At 45.0% G+C, this 19,313-nt stretch overlaps 1 protein-coding gene across 1 annotated transcript in view; it reads left to right on the plus strand.

Annotated features, from left to right (window-relative positions):
* The first annotated feature begins 18,809 nt into the window (after positions 1-18,809).
* LOC126174769 (uncharacterized PE-PGRS family protein PE_PGRS54-like) overlaps positions 18,810-19,313 on the plus strand; it is a 44,360-nt gene continuing 43,856 nt past the window's right edge. The window contains exon 1 of the mRNA XM_049921110.1: positions 18,810-18,938. Within this exon, the coding sequence (XP_049777067.1) occupies positions 18,845-18,938 (94 nt within the window). The 5' untranslated portion in view covers positions 18,810-18,844. The remainder of the gene's footprint in view (positions 18,939-19,313) is intronic.

The raw sequence follows: 19,313 nt of genomic DNA on the forward strand, positions 1-19,313 counted from the left end.
TCGGCCACACCGGGCGGCATTTACTGTCTGTACCACGCGCATTGATCCATAAATGTTCAGTCTGTACATGGCTGGTGAAAATAACCAGTGAACAACCAGAGTTCACTTAAGCTGGTTAGTCGTTACAGATAATTTCGCAGTTACACTGATTTTCGGTTTCGATAGACTCAATATTTTTGTCGAGTCAAATTAAGAACGATCGGTTGCGAAATGGAAACCACAGTGAAAATCCGATGAAGTTTTGCGTAGGTGTGTTGGGAAGTGTCTCTAATATGCCCATCGATCGCATTACGTCGTTCGTTTTAGTTATGAGCACACAGGGAGCACACAAGAATACCTAGAACAATAGTGTCTCCCGCCAAGTACTAGGGCCTGGTGAGAAATTTCGCCTGAAGCTATGCAGCCAACTTTACATAACTGTTGTGCGTTTTCTTCTTCAAGACAATTTTCAGCCGCTTTCTGCAGGGGCAGTGAAGATGCTCCGCTGGCTGTGAAGACAACATTTTGGCACAGACAACGAGCTGTAGGCCAGCGTACAGAATTGGCAGAAAGCACTGGCGGCTGTCTTCTATAATAAGGGTATTGGAAAGTTGGTACAATGCTACGACAAACGTCTAAGTCGGATCGCCCACTATGGAGATAAGTAGATGGAAGTTGTAGCTAACTGTCGCAAATAAAACAGTTTTGATTTTCACTGGTGTTTCCATTTCGCGACTTATCGTTCCTTAGTTTCTGAATAGCCCTCGTAACACTCTCCCTCCTATGGTGCCTAGTCCATCTTCCCGACATAAGTTCCAAATCTTGTTAAATATGGTTTATGTCAGTTTCATCCTGGTCTCTGTTCTGAGAATAATTTGGTGGCGATAACTTTCCTGGAGGGCAGTAAACTCAGGAATATTTTTAGGAATGCTTCGAAAATTTAATCCTAAAATTTTTAGACTTCTGCAGAGTAATTCAAACTATTGCCTTGCCCATATACGTGCCATGTACTGTCAATTACTCTGCTTACCCAAGTAGCTGCTTCCCCTGCGTAGTGCAGCTCTGGTCTATCGAGGAGAGTCCTACAATTCTCCACTCCATAAAGGACGTCCAGAAATATGCAAACAACACCATCACAGAGTCAACAAAGCCTGTGGCTGAGACCCTTCACCTTGCTTCAAACCAAAGAACTCCAATTAATTCCGGATACTATACTGAAAATTGTGAGCTCTTCTTGCACCCTGTGAGAGAGACCAGCATTCTTCATCTATTCCACTAGCTGCCTGCACGAATTTATGATGGCCTGGGTAAGAGGGAACCTAGGAGACAGGCATCATTGGTGCCGACATAAGCCTTCTCCACATTTCGAAACAGACCCATTCCCCCTGATAACTAGCAAACTCTTTTCCCTGCATGCCTACTCGGACCTCGCTGAAGGAGTGGTAACTTGTTTACTCACAGAGTGAATAGACGAGGCCAGACATCCAATCATTACACTGACTCTCTGCCAAGAACAACACTAACGTGTAAAAACCACTGCTCGGTCTGTCGTGAGTGCGGAGTGCCCATGTTGCATACGTTGCAAGGTGCCTTGGTACAAAACCCTTGCTCGAAACAAATGAAACCTTATGTGTCCCACGCAGCTTGGTAGATGCTTCGCCGCTGATACACCTTGAGGCAGCAGCCTGCAGACGGTTGACCACAGCTAACAGCTTCTTCAGCTGTCTGTGAACTATGGTGCACTCTTCCTGTGTCGACACACAGCATGCACATCTACTAGAGTAGTCATCACGAAATAAGACACCTCAAGGTCACACTCTCTCTCTGCAGTCTCTGGGCGCTAAGTGCTGTGATTCGAGCACCTTTTTGTTTTGTTTCCACATATACACTGTTGACAGAGAAGTAGGTCACCATTAGCTCAACTTTCAGTGTTCCCGTGGAATATGCAATATCGTGTGTTCATGTGTGGTTTCAGCCTTTCGTGGAAAGGTGCATTGAAGTGTGTTTGTTAGTGGGCGAAATGCAGGAAAAAATGCCTGCCTGTAGCACTATTACGGATGGTGCACGTAAAGAGCGACAAGACGTTCGAAAACAGACTGAGATTGTTGTATCGACAGCACTGCAGAATTGCTGTTGATGTGGTCAACAATGAAAAATTCAGGAATAATATAAATTTTGCGCAAGTTCATTAGATGACAACAAAACCTCGTGGTATTTCCGAATCGTCTATATTCCGCATACAAATGAAAACGGAACTCTATTTAATTTGACGATTTTGACTGAAAGACAGTGCTTCGATACAACAAAACCGGAGAGTATCAGAATGCCAAAAAAAATCAGGGTGAGCTCCTTGAAAAAGTTAATTATTCTGGCTCTGTTCTTTGTCTTCTTCCCTCACTTGGTTTTTGATTCAGAAAGTAAACTGAAGCGCCAAAGAAACTGGTACAGGTATGCGTATTCAAATACAGAGATATGTAAACAGGCAGAATACAGCGGCCGGCCGAAGTGGCCGTGCGGTTAAAGGCGCTGCAGTCTGGAACCGCAAGACCGCTACGGTCGCAGGTTCGAATCCTGCCTCGGGCATGGATGTTTGTGATGTTCTTAGGTTAGTTAGGTTTAACTAGTTCTAAGTTCTAGGGGACTAATGACCTCAGCAGTTGAGTCCCATAGTGCTCAGAGCCATTTGAACCATTTTGAACCAGAATACAGCGCTGCGGTCGGAAACGCCTATATAAGACAACAAGCGTCTGGCCCAGTTGTTAGATCGGTTACTGCTGCTACAATGGCAAGTTATCAAGATTTAAGTGAGTTGACGTGGTGTTACAGTCGGTGCACGAGCGATAGGACATGCTCCGAGTTAGCGATGAAGTGGAGATTTTCCCGTACGACCATCTTACGAGTGTACCGTGAATATCAGGATTGCAGTAAAACATCAAATCTCCGACATCGCTGCGGGCGGGAAAAGGTCGTGCAAAAACGGAACCAACGACGACTGAAGAGAATTGTTCAATGTGACAGAAGTGCAGATTTCAATGCTGGGCCATCAATAAGTGTCAGTGTGTGAACCGTTCAACGAAACATCATCGATATGTGCTTTCGTAGCCGAAGGCCCAATCGTGTACCCTTGATGACTGCACAACACAAAGCTTCACGCCTCGCCTGGGTCCGTCAACACCAACATTGGATTGTTGATGACTGGAAACATGTTGCCTGGTCGGACGAGTCTCGTTTCAAGATGTATTGATCGGATGGACGCGTACGGGTATGGAGACATCCTCATGATTCCATGGACCCTGCATGTCAGCAGGGGACTGTTCAAGATGGTGGAGGCGTGGGGCGTGTGCAGTTGGAGTGATACGGGACCTCTGACACGTGTAGATACAACTGTGACAGGTGACACGTGCTTAAGCATCCTGTCTGATAAACTACATCAATTCATGTCTATTGTGAACTCCGGCCGACATGGGCAATTCCAGCAGGACAATGCGACACCCCACACGTCCGGAATAGCCACAGAGCGGCTCCAGGAACACTGTTCTGAATTTAAACACTTCCGCTGGCCACCATACTCCCCAGACATGAACATTATTGAGCATATCTGGGATTCCTTGCAACTTGCAGTTCAGAAGAGAACTCTACCTCGTTGTACTCTTACGGTTTTCTGGGCAGCCCTGCAAGATTCATGCTATCAGTTCCCTCCAGCACTACTTCAGACATTAGACGAGTCCACGCCACGTCGTGTTGTGGTACTTGTGAGTGGTCGCGGGGGACGTACAGGGTATTACGCAGGTGTACCAGTTTCTTTGACTCTTCAGTGTATAACGATGGTCAAAAGTTTATAATGAAATGCAGAGACACTGCAACAGCAAGAAGGAAGTTTTGTACAAACTCCAGTTACTGCATGTTGAGAATAATAGTGTTGTAGTATACTTCGGTAAAGCTTGGTTTTCACGTAACTGCTCTCAAAAAATTATTTTTCTCGACTTCAACGGAAATATTAGCCTGAAAATACCTACAGTTATGTTTATACAGCGTATATTGGGAGACTGGTACAGTGAAGAAATGTCAGTTAGGGGTCCAAATAAAAGTTTTCAAGAGGTAAGGAATATCCTTGGTCGTATTAATGCGAACTGCCTGAACAAAAACCCTGCCGGCGGCTTGCGCGTTGCCGCCCACGGAGTCTGTCGTAAATACATGGCGTTAATACATGACACGATACAATAATGTCGTCTCACTTCTTACCAAAATTAATTTCATTGTTTCCTTAACAACTTTTTCACTAGTAGTAGTAGTAGTAGTAGTAGTTGGTATTCTGCCCTACGGCAGCTTTTGTCATGGGTTAAGCCTCTTCCACTTTTGTCTGTCCATAACTAGTATTTTCATTTCTGAATATTTGCCTTCTTTGATATTGTCCAGCATTTGATATCTTCTTTTCCTCTTCCCCTTTTTTCCTCCACCATTCCTTCTATTCCTTTATTCTTTCCTTCTATAAACAGTCACTCCTCAAACAATGTCCAATCCAGTTCCGTTTTCTCTTTCTGATGACTTTTAGCATGTTTCTTTCTTCTCCAAAAAACGGTTAAAATGGATCTGAGCACTATGGGACTTAACTTCTGAGGTCATCAGTCCCCTAGAACGTAGAACTACTGAAACCTAACTAACCTAAGAACATCACACACATCCATGCCCGAAGCAGGATTCGAACCTGCGACCGTCTTTGTTCTCCAACTCTTCTTAATACTTCTTCATTCCTTACTCCGTCTTCCCATTTCACTTTTTCCATTCTTCTCCATATTCATATCTCTAGTGCCTGCAATCTTCTTTCATCTTCCTTCCTCAATGTCCAGGTCTCCGCACCACACAGTGCAACGCTCCAGATGTAACATTTGGTAAGTCTTTTCCTCAGATCATTGTTTAGTGGTCCACAAAGTAATTTCTGTTTCCTCTTGAATCCTTCTTGTGCTATTCCAATTCTTTTCCTAATTTCCGTTGAGCGATAGATATAATCCATTATTACACTTCCCAAGTAATTGAAGTTATTCACTTGCTCTATTTTCTCGTCCCCTATTTTCATACGGCATTTTCTCGCCTTTCCTCGAATTACCATGCTTTTCGTTTTCTTCTTGTTAATCTTCATTTCATATTCTTCTAATTTTTGTGTAGATCATCTAACATTTATTCCATGTCTGTTGCAGTCTCTGCCATCACAACCATGTCGTCTGCAAATGTTATACACTCCACTCTCCAACCCCCTATACAAACTCCTCTCCTTCCATGAAAACATTCACTAATAATTTCCTCCATATATATATTGAAGCTGGCCGGGGTGGCCGAGCTGTTCGAGGCGCTTCAGTCTGGAACCTCGAGATCGCTACGGTCGCAGGTTCGAATCTTTCCTCGGGCATGGATGTGTGTGATGTCATTAAGTTAGTTAGGTTTAAGTAATTCTAAGTTATAGGGGACTGATGACCTGAGAAGTTAAGTCCCATAGTGCTCAGAGCCATTTGAACCATTTTTTAATATACTGAACAGTGTTGGTGATAAACGTCAACCTTGTCTTACACCTCTTCCCAGTTCAATATCTTCACTCATCACATTTCCTATTCTTACTTTTTCTCTCTGCTTCAAATATAAATTTCTAATTAGCCGTCTATCCGTGCAGTCAACTCATGTTTCCTTAGGATTTCCATTAGTTTGTCTCATCTGTCACAGTCAAAAGCCTTCTCAAGATCAATGAACACAACATACACCTTCCTTTTCTCCTGCCCGAGGCAGGATTCGAACCTGCGACCGTAGCAGTCGCGCGGTTCCGGACTGAGCGCCTAGAACCGCTAGACAACCGCGGCCGGCCCTGGAGAAGGGTTAAAACATTTCACTTCCCATTCCTCAATAAGTCTTCCTTCTTCTTCTCCTTCCTTCCTTTTCGATTTGCCCTAATCTCTGGAGTCCTCGTTGTATTCCCCTCGCAGAGATCCGATTGAGAGGAAGCTTTACCTCCGGAATATTGTACAAAGAGGTCAATCCCATGAACGTCTCGGGAAGTAATTCCAGTGGTGATTTCCCGTTGCCTTCCACATCATGTCGGCTTGATAACACAGTTTCCTGCTGGGGTTGGTTACCCAACCTTCCACTGGGTTGCTCAGCTTAACGGGGGCACCACGTGTAGGTAGGATTGTGGAGAATTGAGGTGAGAACGGCTGAGAGAAGCCTCTTGTTGAGTTCTTGTATTCGCACCAGACCCACATTTTTAGCCAGAGTCCCAAGGTTGTAGCAGCGACTCCCCCAGGAAATCTCTCAGGCTTTTTCACTGGAAGTTTCTAAAAAGTCCAACAGAAAGAAAATTCATGAGCGACGACTTTTTTTGTTACACGGGAGGAACAGTTTCACACCTCTTACGCTAGTTTATTCTTTTATCTCGGAATACTTCGATGTTTTCACGATAAAATGTTTACCAAATGCATCTATAAACTTTGAGAATATTTGTACATTATTTTCAATCGAAATACGTCAGTGGTTCTATTTCTGTCCACGCGCTGAAGGGAAAAAGTATTTTTCTTCAAAATTTCTAGTAACATTAGTTTTTATTTATTTTTGTAGCAGGTGCCAAGAATTTTCTTTTGGAAAGTGCTCTGTTATATTCTAGACTAAAAATAGAGACGCGTAATATTTTTTCGGAATTAATACTATCATTTGAATTATCACTAACAGCCAATGCTGTAGCTTGGTATGGTGAACTTGTGGTGCCTATTTTCGTGGCAGCTGTTGCACTGCTGCTACTACTGTTACTGCTACCACCACAGCTACTAGTTTAAGAATTAAACTATAAAAGCGCACATAAGAGCTAAATACGTAGCTTGCTACTCTCATGGTGGGTGACAAACGAAGGCTGCCGCCTGACTGAGCTATCTGCAGTGATCGTTGGCGATTCAAAACAAATTACAACTGAGCCACAGACAGAGTAAATCTACACTACACAGCTACTCAAACGCGAGACTACACCTCTTAAACACACAAAAAGGCAAGGGATTTAGGAATTAAACAAGAAAAGCTCACAGAAAAATCTAAATTGTAATGTGCTACTCTACTGGTGGGTCACAGTTGCAGGCTACATAGTAAATACAACAAATATACTAAAGAAACTGTCTACACTACGCTTGTTGATCCTCTCTTGGAATAATGCTGTGTGGTGTGGGAGGAAACCAACAAATCTAATAAAGAAACTGATGGAGGATATCGAAAAAGTTCAAAGAAGGGCAGCACGTCTTGTAATATAAGGGAGAGAGTGTCACAGATGTGATAACGGAGTTGTGGTGGCAATCGTTCTATATGGCGTTTCTCGTTGTGGCGAGTGCCAGCAGCGAACGAAGGAAGACTCGAGCACAATATGGACGTAGAAATGCATGACGTGAGATGCGACGAACTGTAGGATGCACACCAGCATGAACCTCTCACTAAGCATGACGATAAACATGTGTGTAAGCAGCTTTCGCCAAAACGATGTAAAAAGCGCCGACCGGATCAAGCCATCTGAGACCAGTGATGATTATAACACTTTGGAGCATTAATCACGAAGCTACAACACCATGATGATGCCGACTGTGTGCTTTCAGATGGTGAGAAGATGTCATGATTTTATGATGACTCTCCCCTTGCGGATCCCGTAGATTCCTCCGGATTCCAACAGGATGTGACAGATGTGTCGCAGACACCACCCAACAACATGGAAACATGGACCAGAGGGAGGGGGGGGGGGGGCTTGTGCCTGCTGACACCCTCGACTGGAGTGAACAAGAGGACGACACCAGAGGGACTAACACACAGAGTGTCAGGGATGAGATGGTGCACCCACCGATGCAGAGGATTAATGATGTTGGACGACTATAGTAAGGTAGCTCCGCCATGGAAACCATCCGAGTCCACACTGTGGGTGCATCTCTTCTTCCACCTCGAAATCGTACGATGGACACCAAGCCACAAGCCAATAAAATTGGGGCTGTCAATATCAGCAAAACTGGTACAACGATGAAACTGCACATCTTTTGTTATATGTTACTCGTGACTGGCATTGATATCCCGTTGGTGCAAGAAGTATGGCTTAATGCGCTCCCTGATGTATCTCCTTATTTCACGCATAATTCTCCTTACTCGATCAATAACTCTGGGAAGGGTACTAACAAAGGATTCCTCTTTTCTGCCATCAGCATGGGGTATGGCAGTAACAGTTCATCGGTTACGCTTCATCACTCCGGCACAGATCAACGAAATGAAAGTGCATAGTGTTAATCCGCTGCTATTCCTCCTCTTTATAGTGACAGGTATGACCATTTTCTCCTCATTGGGTACTTCAACTGCATCCTGGCTCTGAAGCACCAAAGTCTCAACTTCAGTACGTGCAAGGAAGTACAATTTATATGCTAGAACATGAACCAGTGTGATTCATGGGGATGGATCCAACAGGAATAGGGAAGGTTACCCAACTTTCACCTGCCACTTGGCGAGCCGTACTGATTACTTTTTTGTATCCAGACGACTACAGAAAGCAATGATTTCAGCTGAAACTCCACAGTTTTTACTGATCATCTAGTATACTTGTGCACCATAAACATAACACGACAGAGTGTGTGGCGCAGTCTAGGACCTTCGAAATTAAATGTTTCGCTTCTGTCAGAACGAGAACGTGACGAGCAAATTAAGACTGTGAGGCCCACACGTGAGTAGCGAGTCCTAGCATATGCAGCAGTGATACAACGGTGACAAGGACCTGTGGAGCTGGCTTTTCATTGTGCCCTTATTACTTACAGGTGAGACAAAATGCAGTGACAAAGGAACAATATGGAGTATTGTTACACAGTGCTTCCTAAGCTGTCATTGCAAGCTCCATCTCGTCAGGCTGAAGTCAACCATTTTAAGGCACGTAGGCGCGTATTATCACGATCACGTGATACAGGTTGGAAGGCTTAGCTATAAGGGCCAGATGACTGGACGGTATGTGATACGTGGGAAACGACGATTTCGCTGAACGTTGATGGAAACACTCCATCGGAGGATGGTTGGCATCTGATGTCTCAAAGGAGGCATAGCTTAAGCACTTTTGGACAGGTTTCGTCGACTGTTCATTGGTGCCCAGACAGACCGTTAGTGGGAGAGGAGATCTTGCGACTAAAACAAGCAAGATGGACCATATAGATGAGGAACTCCTGGAAGCGATCAGGGAAGGTGAAACAATGGTGGCACTCAAAAAAGGTGCAGTAAATAAATTGCCTTCTCCAGACGGCTTACTTCTAGATTATTACCGGGCTTTTGCACATCTCGTAATGCCCAAATGGATGAAAATGAACAATGAGCTCATGTAGCCTGACACATACAAGGTGATTCACGAAGATATGCAAATATTTTAATATGTTATTCTACACGTAAGACTAAAGAAAAAAGTTCATATGAACATAGGCCCGCAGATGTTTAGTTACGGAATTATGGCTAATAAAAGATATCGCTAACATGAAGCCATCGCAAAACTGGTTAAAGTAAAAGACGATTTCCATTTATTTTGCTGTTATTGATCTGGCGAATCTAATGAAACACTACCCAGACGTGTATCTGCAGTAGTTTTCTAGAACATCCAGAGAAGCAAAGACGTAATTTCGTAAAAATTTTAATTTTTTAACTACTTGCCCCAATTTGTTTTTTTTTTTTTTTAAATTCCAGCTCGTTTCAGTTTCACAGGATTGTTAATTTCGTCTATTGCATTTATAATGTGAGCAAGTAATGCCTCACGTGTACTGAGTTTGTCCTCATAAACTAGGTCTTTCATCCATCCGATACAAGAAAATCAATTGGTGTTAAATCAGGCGATCTGGGTGGGCACAGACGTGTAGCACCACGACCAATCCATTTGTGGGGAAAATGTTCATTTAAATGTGTAGTAACGGCGTTGGTGAAATGTGGAGAAGCACCGACATGTTGAAAATACATTTGCAATCGCGTAGCAAGTGGAACATCTTCGAGCAAGTGGGCTCGTCAGTTATACGTCCTGGGGAAATCAATGGTCCAATATAGTGTGTTGATTATACCACACCACCCATCTATGCTAAATTGCTGCTGGAAATTGCGTTGCTCTGTTGCATGTGGGTTTGCTTCAGACCATATGTGCTCTTTATGTAAATTGTTTATACCATCTCGAGTAAACTGTGCCTCATCACTAAATAAAATTTATTTGTGTAACTGACGATTAGTATTTAACCAGTTGAACAACTCCAAGCGAAGGGCAGGATCTACCGGATGTAAATGATGCACTCTTTGTTTATGGTAAGGATACAGATTATTGTACTTCAGTGTATGCCATACCTTAGACTGTGAAATGCCTAATCGGTGAGAGATACGTCGTGTACCGGTACCCGGGCTACGTATCCAGCGCTCGCACTGATTACGAACGCTAGATAGAGAACCTGTCTCCCGTAACATTCGAAATACTCCGCTAATGGTTCGTGCATTCGAAATCGTCCGTGTTAGACGTACGCGATATTCATTAACTGCAGCCGTAGCATTACCATCACATTTGCCATAAATAAACACCATATCGGCGTATACCTCTGTCGTAAATCTGAAAGGCATTACTATTTCATAAATGATCTACAAACTACAACAATTACTATGTGGTTTCACTTGGATACACTGTTATTATTATGTTCTTTCACTGAACAATACAGAAAACTAACTCATTGCAATGTTAGGAAACGACTAAACAATTCACTAACGGTTACCAACAACGACATAAACGTTTCCACATTCTTAATGGAAAGTAAACAAATTTACTGGTATAATAATCTTTGCTTCTCTGGATGTTTCGGGAAACTATTGCAGATATACGTCTGGGACATGTTTTATTAGATTCAGCAGACCAGTAACAACAAAATAAATTGAAATCGTACTTCAACCTCGTACAGTTTTGCGATGGCTTCATATTAGGGAAGTTGCTAAATTTCAGGCAATATCTTTCATTTGCGGACCTATGTTTATATGAACTTTTTTCATAAGTTTTACTTAAAATTGCTTCGTGAATCATTCTGTATGTGCCACCAGTTTTCGTTGAGTGCTACCTTCTACCGATACTGAAAAAGGCTGGAGGTCATCGTGTGGAGCAATACTGACCATTCACCATGCTTAAAGGTGATATGAGGTCTTTGCCCGACTGGTGGGAACATTGCTCAAGCCTTTTTTGACACACAATATTTCCCAATATTTCCCCAGATCGACGTGTGTTGGAATATATAGTCGACGCTCAGAGACTGTAGAGCCGCGATTGCACTTCTATGTTCACTGTGATCAAGATTTTGACTGGATTAATCATGACATCCTAACACCTTACATCTTTGCCCGTGTTCATGTAGGCGATGCTCAGAATGTGGCACTGTCGGAGGCATACAATAACGTTGGAATTGATTGACGAACTAATGCCACAGGGCTCGGTCTCAAGAATGGTCCTTAACGGCTGGGATGCGGACCTATAGCAGTGAGCAGCTTGGAAAGACGAGTGTGACGTTTATCAGTGGCCCTCTTCATGATAGCTCTTCAACCGTTCGTGAATGCGCTGTGACTGATGCTCACTGGCATGGGCTTGAGGGGTAATATCTTCATCTGTCGTCCATATACAGCTGAACTGCTGTTCCTTGTGCGACTGGCAGAGGAGGTGCTAAGATCTCTTGATTGGATCACACAGTATAGAGTCGCGATGGGCAATGTTCTGGATGAGGACTAGATGGTGACCTTAACCTATTACAAGTGGTTGAAACGTTGAGATGCATGGGGATTCCATTCACCCACGACCTACGAAGGGTTGTGATTGCAAGTTATAAGCACCTGCTGGGTAAGAGATAATTCCTTAACAGTCCTGGACATGGCACAAGGAGCCGCGTGGGGTAGCCGCGTGGTCTGGGCAGCCTTGCCACGGATCGTGCGGCCCCCTCCGTCGGGCATGGGTGTGTATGTTGTCCTTAGCGTAACTTAGTTTACGTTAGATGAAGTAGTGTATAAGCCTAGCGACCGATGAACTCAGCAGTTTTGTCCCATAGGAATTTGCCACAAATTTCCGAAATTTCCATCACACAAGGCAATCAATATACGAGGGTTGGAACTTAAATAGTGACAACTACAAAAGAGTTACATGTTTTCACCTTTTGTGTTAGCAGAAGAGTCATCACCGTGTTACAAGTGAAGGTCGAAATGCACGCGTTTTAGCTCACGCAGGCTGGCGTGAGGAGGGAAGAACTATACTGACGTGAGGTCTAGAAAATGACAAGGAATGAGAATTCAGAAAGTGGACGTAATTAGTTTGATACTTAACTTTAATCCATTAATAATGAACGTCACTCTTGACGGTACATGATTCACAATATTATTTGTTCAGAATACATTCTTGAAGATAGTACTTATAGTAACTAAATAGGGCGCCTTGCTAGGTCGTAGCAAATGACGTAGCTGAAGGCTATGCTAAACTGTCAACTCTGCAAATGAGAGCGTATGTAGACAGTGAACCATCGCTAGCAAAGTCGGCTGTACAACTCGGGCGAGTGCTAGGGAGTCTCTCTAGACTAGACATGCCGTGTGGCGGCGCTCGGTCTGCAATCACTGATAGTGGCGACACGCTGGTCCGACGTATACTAACGGACCGCGGCCGATTTAAAGGCTACCACCTAGCAATGTGGTGTCTGGCGGTGACACCACAGCACCTGTTACTGTCCTTCAAAGTGCTCACCTGAAATGTGTAGAACCCGTTGCCAGCGATGTGGAAGACGCAGTATACCGCTAGCAGAACCTGTTCTGTTGATGGTGCGAATGGAGCGGTCTAATGCCTGTCGAATCTCTGGAACAGTTCTGAAGCGAATGTCACGAAGTGGTTCCTTCACCTTCGGAATCAAATCAAAGTCATAAGGACTTCAGTCTGGGGAGTATGGTGGATGGTACAGTATTTTACAGTCCCATCGACCGAGCAAAGCAGTCACAGCTTGCGCTGTATGCACCCGCGCATTGTCGTGCAAAATAATGGTCGGGGGGCGCAGAAAGTGTCACCGCTTCTTTCGCAAAGCGGGTCGCAGGTGATACTCCAAAAACGAACGGTAATACTGTGCATTGACGGTCTGCCGTGGAGGAACGTAATGCGTTAGGATAACTCCATCACAGTCGTACACGAGATTCACCATAACTTTAGACCGCTCCATTCGCATCATCAACAGAACAGGCTCTGCTAACGGTACACTACGCCTTCCACAACGCTGGCAACGGGTTCTACACAACGCTGGTGTATACTTTAAAGGACACTAACGGGTGTAAACATGGAACTCTTCTGTATCGGTTGTGAATAAATAGGTTGGTTGGTTTGTGGGATTAAAGGGACGAGACTGCTACGGTCATCGGTCCCTTGTGAATAGTTGCCACTATTTAAGTTCCAACCCTCATAACAACGTATATTTTGAATCGCGGTTGTCACACATTGCACAGATATTTCCACTGCTGAAGGGAATTGCGGATCACCTGTTGGCTACCTTCAAATATTTCATCAGCCATGGGACGATATACTATGTGATCAAAAGTATCCGGACACACCCAAAAACATACGTTTTTCATACTAGGTGCATTGTGCTGCCTCCTACTGCCAGGTACTCCGTATCACCCACCTCAGTAGTCTTTCGACATACTGAGAGAGCAGAATGGGGCTCTCCGCGGCACTCAAGGACTTCCGTGGTCAGGTGATTGGGTGTCACTTGTGTCATACGTCTGTACGCGAGATTTTCACACTACCAAACAACCCTAGGTCTACTGTTTCCGATATTATAGTGAAGTGGAAACGTGAAGGGACACGTACAGCACAATAGCGTACAGGCGGACCTCGTCTGTTGACTGACAGAAACCGCCGACTGTTGAGGAGGGTCGTAATGTGTAATAGGCAGACATCTATCCTGACCATCACACAGGAATTCCAGACTGCATCAGGATCCACTACAAGTACTATGACAGTTAGGCACGATGTGAGAAAACTTGGATTTCATGATCGAGCGGCTGCTCATAAGCACACATCACGCTGGTAAATGCCAAACGACGCCTCGCTTGGTATAAGGAGAGTAAATATTGGACGATTGAACAGTGGGAAAACGTTGTGTGGAATGACGAATAACGGTACACAATATGATGATCCGATGGCAGGTTGTGGGAATGGTGAATGCCCGGTGAACGTCATCTGCCAGCCTGTGTAGTGCCAACAGTAAAATTTGGTGGCGGTGGTGTTATGGTTTGGTCATGTTTTTCATGGAGAGAGTTTGCACCCCTTGTTGTTTTGCGCGGCGCTATCACAGTGCAGGCCTACACTGATGTTTTAAGCACTTTCTTGCTTTCCATTCTTCAAGAGCAGTTATATGATGGTGATTGCATCTCTCAGCACGATCGAGCACCTGTACGTGATGCACGGCCTGTGGTGGAGTGGTTACACAAAATTAACATCCCTTAATGGACTGGCCTGCATAGAGTCCTGACCTGAATCCTATAGAACACCTTTGGAATTTTCTGGAACGCCGACTTCGTGCCAGACCTCACCGACCGACATCGATACCTCTCCTCAGTGCAGCACTCCATGAAGAATGGGCGTCCATTCCCCAAGAAACGTTCCAGCACCTGATTGAATGTATGCCTGCGGGAGTGGAAGCTGTCATCACGGCTAAGGGTGGGCCAACACCATATTGAATTCCAGCATTACCGATGGAGGGCGCCACGAACTTGTAAGTCATTTTCAGCCAGGTGTCCAGATACTTTTGATCACATAGTGTATTCAAGATTCGTTACGCCACTCCAATCCTCGGCAGGTGGGATGGTGGCCTCAGTCTCATGAATGTCCACCTTAAAGCTTTGTCCCTGTTCATGTAGGCGATGCTCAGAATGTGCCACTGTCGGACGAACTAATGCCATCCTCTTAAGTGCTCCCTTTGCCAGTTGGCAACATTTCGTTGATGCTTGCTCACAATGCAACGTTTCTTATAGACTACAGCTGCGTCATAGTATGTTCTAGTTAATCACAGGTGTATGACATGGGCCAGAGTGCACGTAATAAACATCGTTGATTCGTCCTTGTGCACACGTTGTGGGATTAAGGACATAGATGAACACCATTTAGTGTGTAAAAAGTCGATGGAGATTTGGACTCTGAGATGACGTGCCTGAGCATTTCTTAGCCGTACCACTTACACAGTGACCAAATCGACGATAATTTTGTACCCAGATGTGATATACTTCCGCGAAAAAAAAGAAGAAAATTATTGATCAACTGGATCGCTAGGATATGGAATAGAGGTGTTGCAATTTTGGATGCAGTTCCACGATTAAAACGAGAATATACAGAGCAGAAAGAAATATGTGCCAGTGTCTTAAGAAGAGTATTCATGGATCCTCCCAACGGTTGGGTGGCCCAGTTCTGAGAAGTTTTACTGCGTAGTTAGATTCGACTGGATACACATACGTGTACTTAGAGACTGTGGATTCCGAGAAGCTGACTGGTATTCATCTGTTCGCGACTTGGAGACTCGGGGTTCTTTCTGATCGGCATAATGTCGAAAGTCTATTATTTTCACTTATTGCATCAGTGTGTACCTGATTATTTTGTTACAATTTTGTACCTGTTACGGCATTTTTATGAGATTCCTTGTGAATTGTGTGGAATAAACTTGAAACATGTTATGCTCTGTACATATCGGGAGCCAAAATAATTTAATACTTACGGGCGCTGTATCGAACAATAGCACGGTGCCTGTTCTGTCGAATATGTCCGACAGAACATACACCACACTTCTATATACACTTTTTAATAGAATTAGAGGAACACATGCTTCAACGTCCGAAGGGTGGCCCGTGGGATCGAAAATTGCTGGATTTTCGGTCGTTTTGCTGTAGATGCCAGTGCTTGTCAATGTGTCATCAGTAGGTTGTGTACACGCTACAGGGGGACAAGTCATAACACAAGTCGAGTTGCGCAAGATCGCCGTCGCTCGTGAAGACCGATTTCTGGCCATCTGTGCGTTGCCGGCGTCACATGGATCCCACCAGAGCACTGAAAGACAATCTCAGAGGGACACTGGAGCCGCTGTGTCTAATCAGACTATAATGAATACGTTAAGAGGACGTATCTTACGACTCAGACTTTCTGTTCAAGTATTCCACTTGACACGACATCTTGCATGTCGCCTTCAGTTCTGGCAGTTCTCATGACAACTGGTAATTTCGCTGCTGGCGAAACGAGTTATTCGCGGACGAGTTCAGATATCCTCGGACGTGAGGTAATGGCCGTGTTCGTGTGCAGAGACACGTGGTGAGCGGTACCTGCCAAATGTTGAGCAGGAAATAGATAGATTTGTCCAAGCCTCTGTGATGTGGGAAGGCTTCAGTGTTGACAGCTATACGAATCTTGTTGACCATGGTCGTTTTACTGCCAGGCAGAACATCGAACAGATCCTGTTGGATCATGTGATGGCTGCTGCATACGATGGTGGCTGTGAATTCCTTGCAATGGCAGGGCCCACGTATCGGGCGTCAGCAGGGATGTCTTGCGAAGCCTGGACATTGAACTAATGGAATGGCCGGCGGCGAGTACCGACGTAGACCACATAGTGCATGCGTGGGACACTCTTGTCGGGCGTGTAGGTGGTTGTGCTGCAAGAACTCTCATATGCTCTCATTGAAGAACGGGAACAGATGCGGCAGGGTGACCTCCAAGGAGTTACACGGACCGTGCCACATAGGTATCAGGAGTGATAAATGCTCCCAGAGGGCATACACGTTACTGAAGCCCTCAAAGCCCAATGCAAATGATGGTATGAATGATTGTTTCCACTTTGGTCTCATACCTACAGGAAATAACAGGTTTTTTTATGTAAACGATCGAGGAGGCAATAATGTTTTGCTTTGTATTTAATTTGAGGTAGATAAACATATAATGTGGTAATACACCCAGTCCTCAACTATTGCTCAGTCCCGTATGACAGACACCCAGAGTCGTGTTCACGTAATATACAACTGGGCATTAAAATTGCTACACCACCACTATGACGTGCTACAGACGCTAAATTTAACCGACAGGAAGAAGATGCTGTGATATGCAAATGATTAGCTTTTCAGAGCATTCACACAAGGTTGGCGCCGGTGGTGACACCTACAGCGTGCTGACATAAGGAAAGTTTCCCACCGATTTCTCATACACAAACAGCAGTTGACCGACGTTGCCTGGTGAAACGTTGTTGTGATGCATCTTGTAAGGAGGAGAAACGCGTACTATCACGTTTCCAACTTTGATAAAGGTCGGATTGTAGCCTATCGCGATTGCGGTTTATCGTATCGCGACATTGTTGCTCGCGTTGGCCGAGATCCAATGCCTGTTAGCAGAATATGGTATCGGTAGGTTCAGGAGGGTAATGCGGAACGCCGTGCTGGATCCCAAGGGCCTCGTATCACCAGCAGTCGAGATGACAGGCATCTTATCCGCATGGTTGTAACGGATCGTGCAGCCACGTCTCGATCCCTGAGTCAGCAGATGGGGACGTTTGCAAGACAACAACCATTTGCACGAACAGTTCGACGACGTTTGCTGCAGCTTGAACTATCAGCTCGGAGACCATGGCTGCGGTTACCCTTGACGATGAATCACAGACAGGAGCACCTGCAATGGTGCACTCGACGACGAACATGGGTGCACGAATGGCAAAACGTCCATTTTATGGATGAATCCAGGTTCTGTTTACAGCATCATGATTGTCGCATCCGTGTTTGGCAAAATACCGTTGAACGCACGTTGGAAGCGTGTATTCGTCATCGCCATACTGGCGTATCTCCCGGCGTGATGGTATGGGGTGCCATTTGTTACACGTCTCGGTCACCTCTTCTTCGGATTGACGGTACTTTGAATAGTGGACGTTACATTTCAGATGTGTTACGATCCGTGACTCTACCCTTCATTCGATGACTGCGAAACCCTACATTTCAGCAGGATAATGCACGACCGCATGTTGCACGTCCTGTACGGGCCTTTCTGGACACAGAAAATGTTCGACTGCTGCCCTGGACAGCAGATTCTCCAGATCTCTCGAGAATTGAAAACGTCTGGTCAATGGTGGCCGAGCAACTGGCTCGTCACAATACGCCAGTCACTACTCTTGATGAACTGTGGTACCGTGTTGAATCTGTATGGGCAGCTGTACCTGTACACGCCATCCAAGCTCAGTTTGACTCAATGCCCTGGCGTATCAAGGCCATTATTGCGGCCAGATGTGGGTGTTCTTGGTACTAATTTCTCAGGATCTATGCACCCAAATTGCGTGAAAATGTAATCAAATGTCAGTTCTAGTACAATATATTTGTCCAATGAATACCCGTTTATCATTTGCATTTCTTCTTGGTGTAGCAATTTCAATGGCCAGTAGTGTACTTTTGAGCAGTGTTCTGTATAGGGACAAATGACCCACGTAATAAAATAAGATAAATCAGAGCTTAAAAGGAAAGATTTAGGTGCTACTAGAGACTGGAGTGGTCGAAAAATAGTTTGAAAGTAGTTTTACGAACCATTTGCCAAGTACCAAAGTGTGATTCGCAGAATAATCATGTGGATGCAGTGATGGTAAAGAAAAGTTCAAGTCTGAGAAAAGTTGTGTATGTTTACAGCCGAATGACGTGTGTGGTGCAGGCCCCCTGGCTCGTTAACCTTGGGCTGAGGACAGCCCGGTGGGCGGGAGCGGCCAGTGATCTGAGCGAGGCGTCAGCGTGCTGAGTGTTGACCGTGGTCGCCGGTATATAGCAGAGGCGGAGGAAGCGGCCGCCAGTCCAGCGGCGACAGCGCGCCATGGCGTCCACCGCCCACAGGCTGCTGGAGGCAGCCTCACCACTACTGCTGATGCTGCTGCTGCCTCTCGCTGTCGCTACAGCGAACCGACAGGGTGAGTCGGACGAATGCACTCAGCGTTTCTCTTCCGTAGCATGAACGCAGTTCCGTACTGCGGGATTTCAGTATTACGGTCCGCTCTTGTTCGAAGTGTTAGGAACATCGGAGATGGACGTAACAGTCTTCACTAGATGCTCAGTTCGAAAGAAACGTAGATAAAGAAAGACGAGTCGACACGATGTCTCTTTCCTAGTAGGCACAGATGAAGGCCTGGAAGTCATCACTGTTACAATGGCTCCAATGCATAACACGTTCTCAAAATTCAAATGGCTCTGAGCACAATGGGACTTAACTTCTGAGGTCATCAGTCCCCTAGAACTTAGAACTACTGAATCCTTATAAACCTAAGGACACCACACACACCCATGCC

This window comes from Schistocerca cancellata, chromosome 1 (assembly GCF_023864275.1).
Source record: "Schistocerca cancellata isolate TAMUIC-IGC-003103 chromosome 1, iqSchCanc2.1, whole genome shotgun sequence".
NCBI classification, from domain to species: domain Eukaryota; kingdom Metazoa; phylum Arthropoda; class Insecta; order Orthoptera; family Acrididae; genus Schistocerca; species Schistocerca cancellata.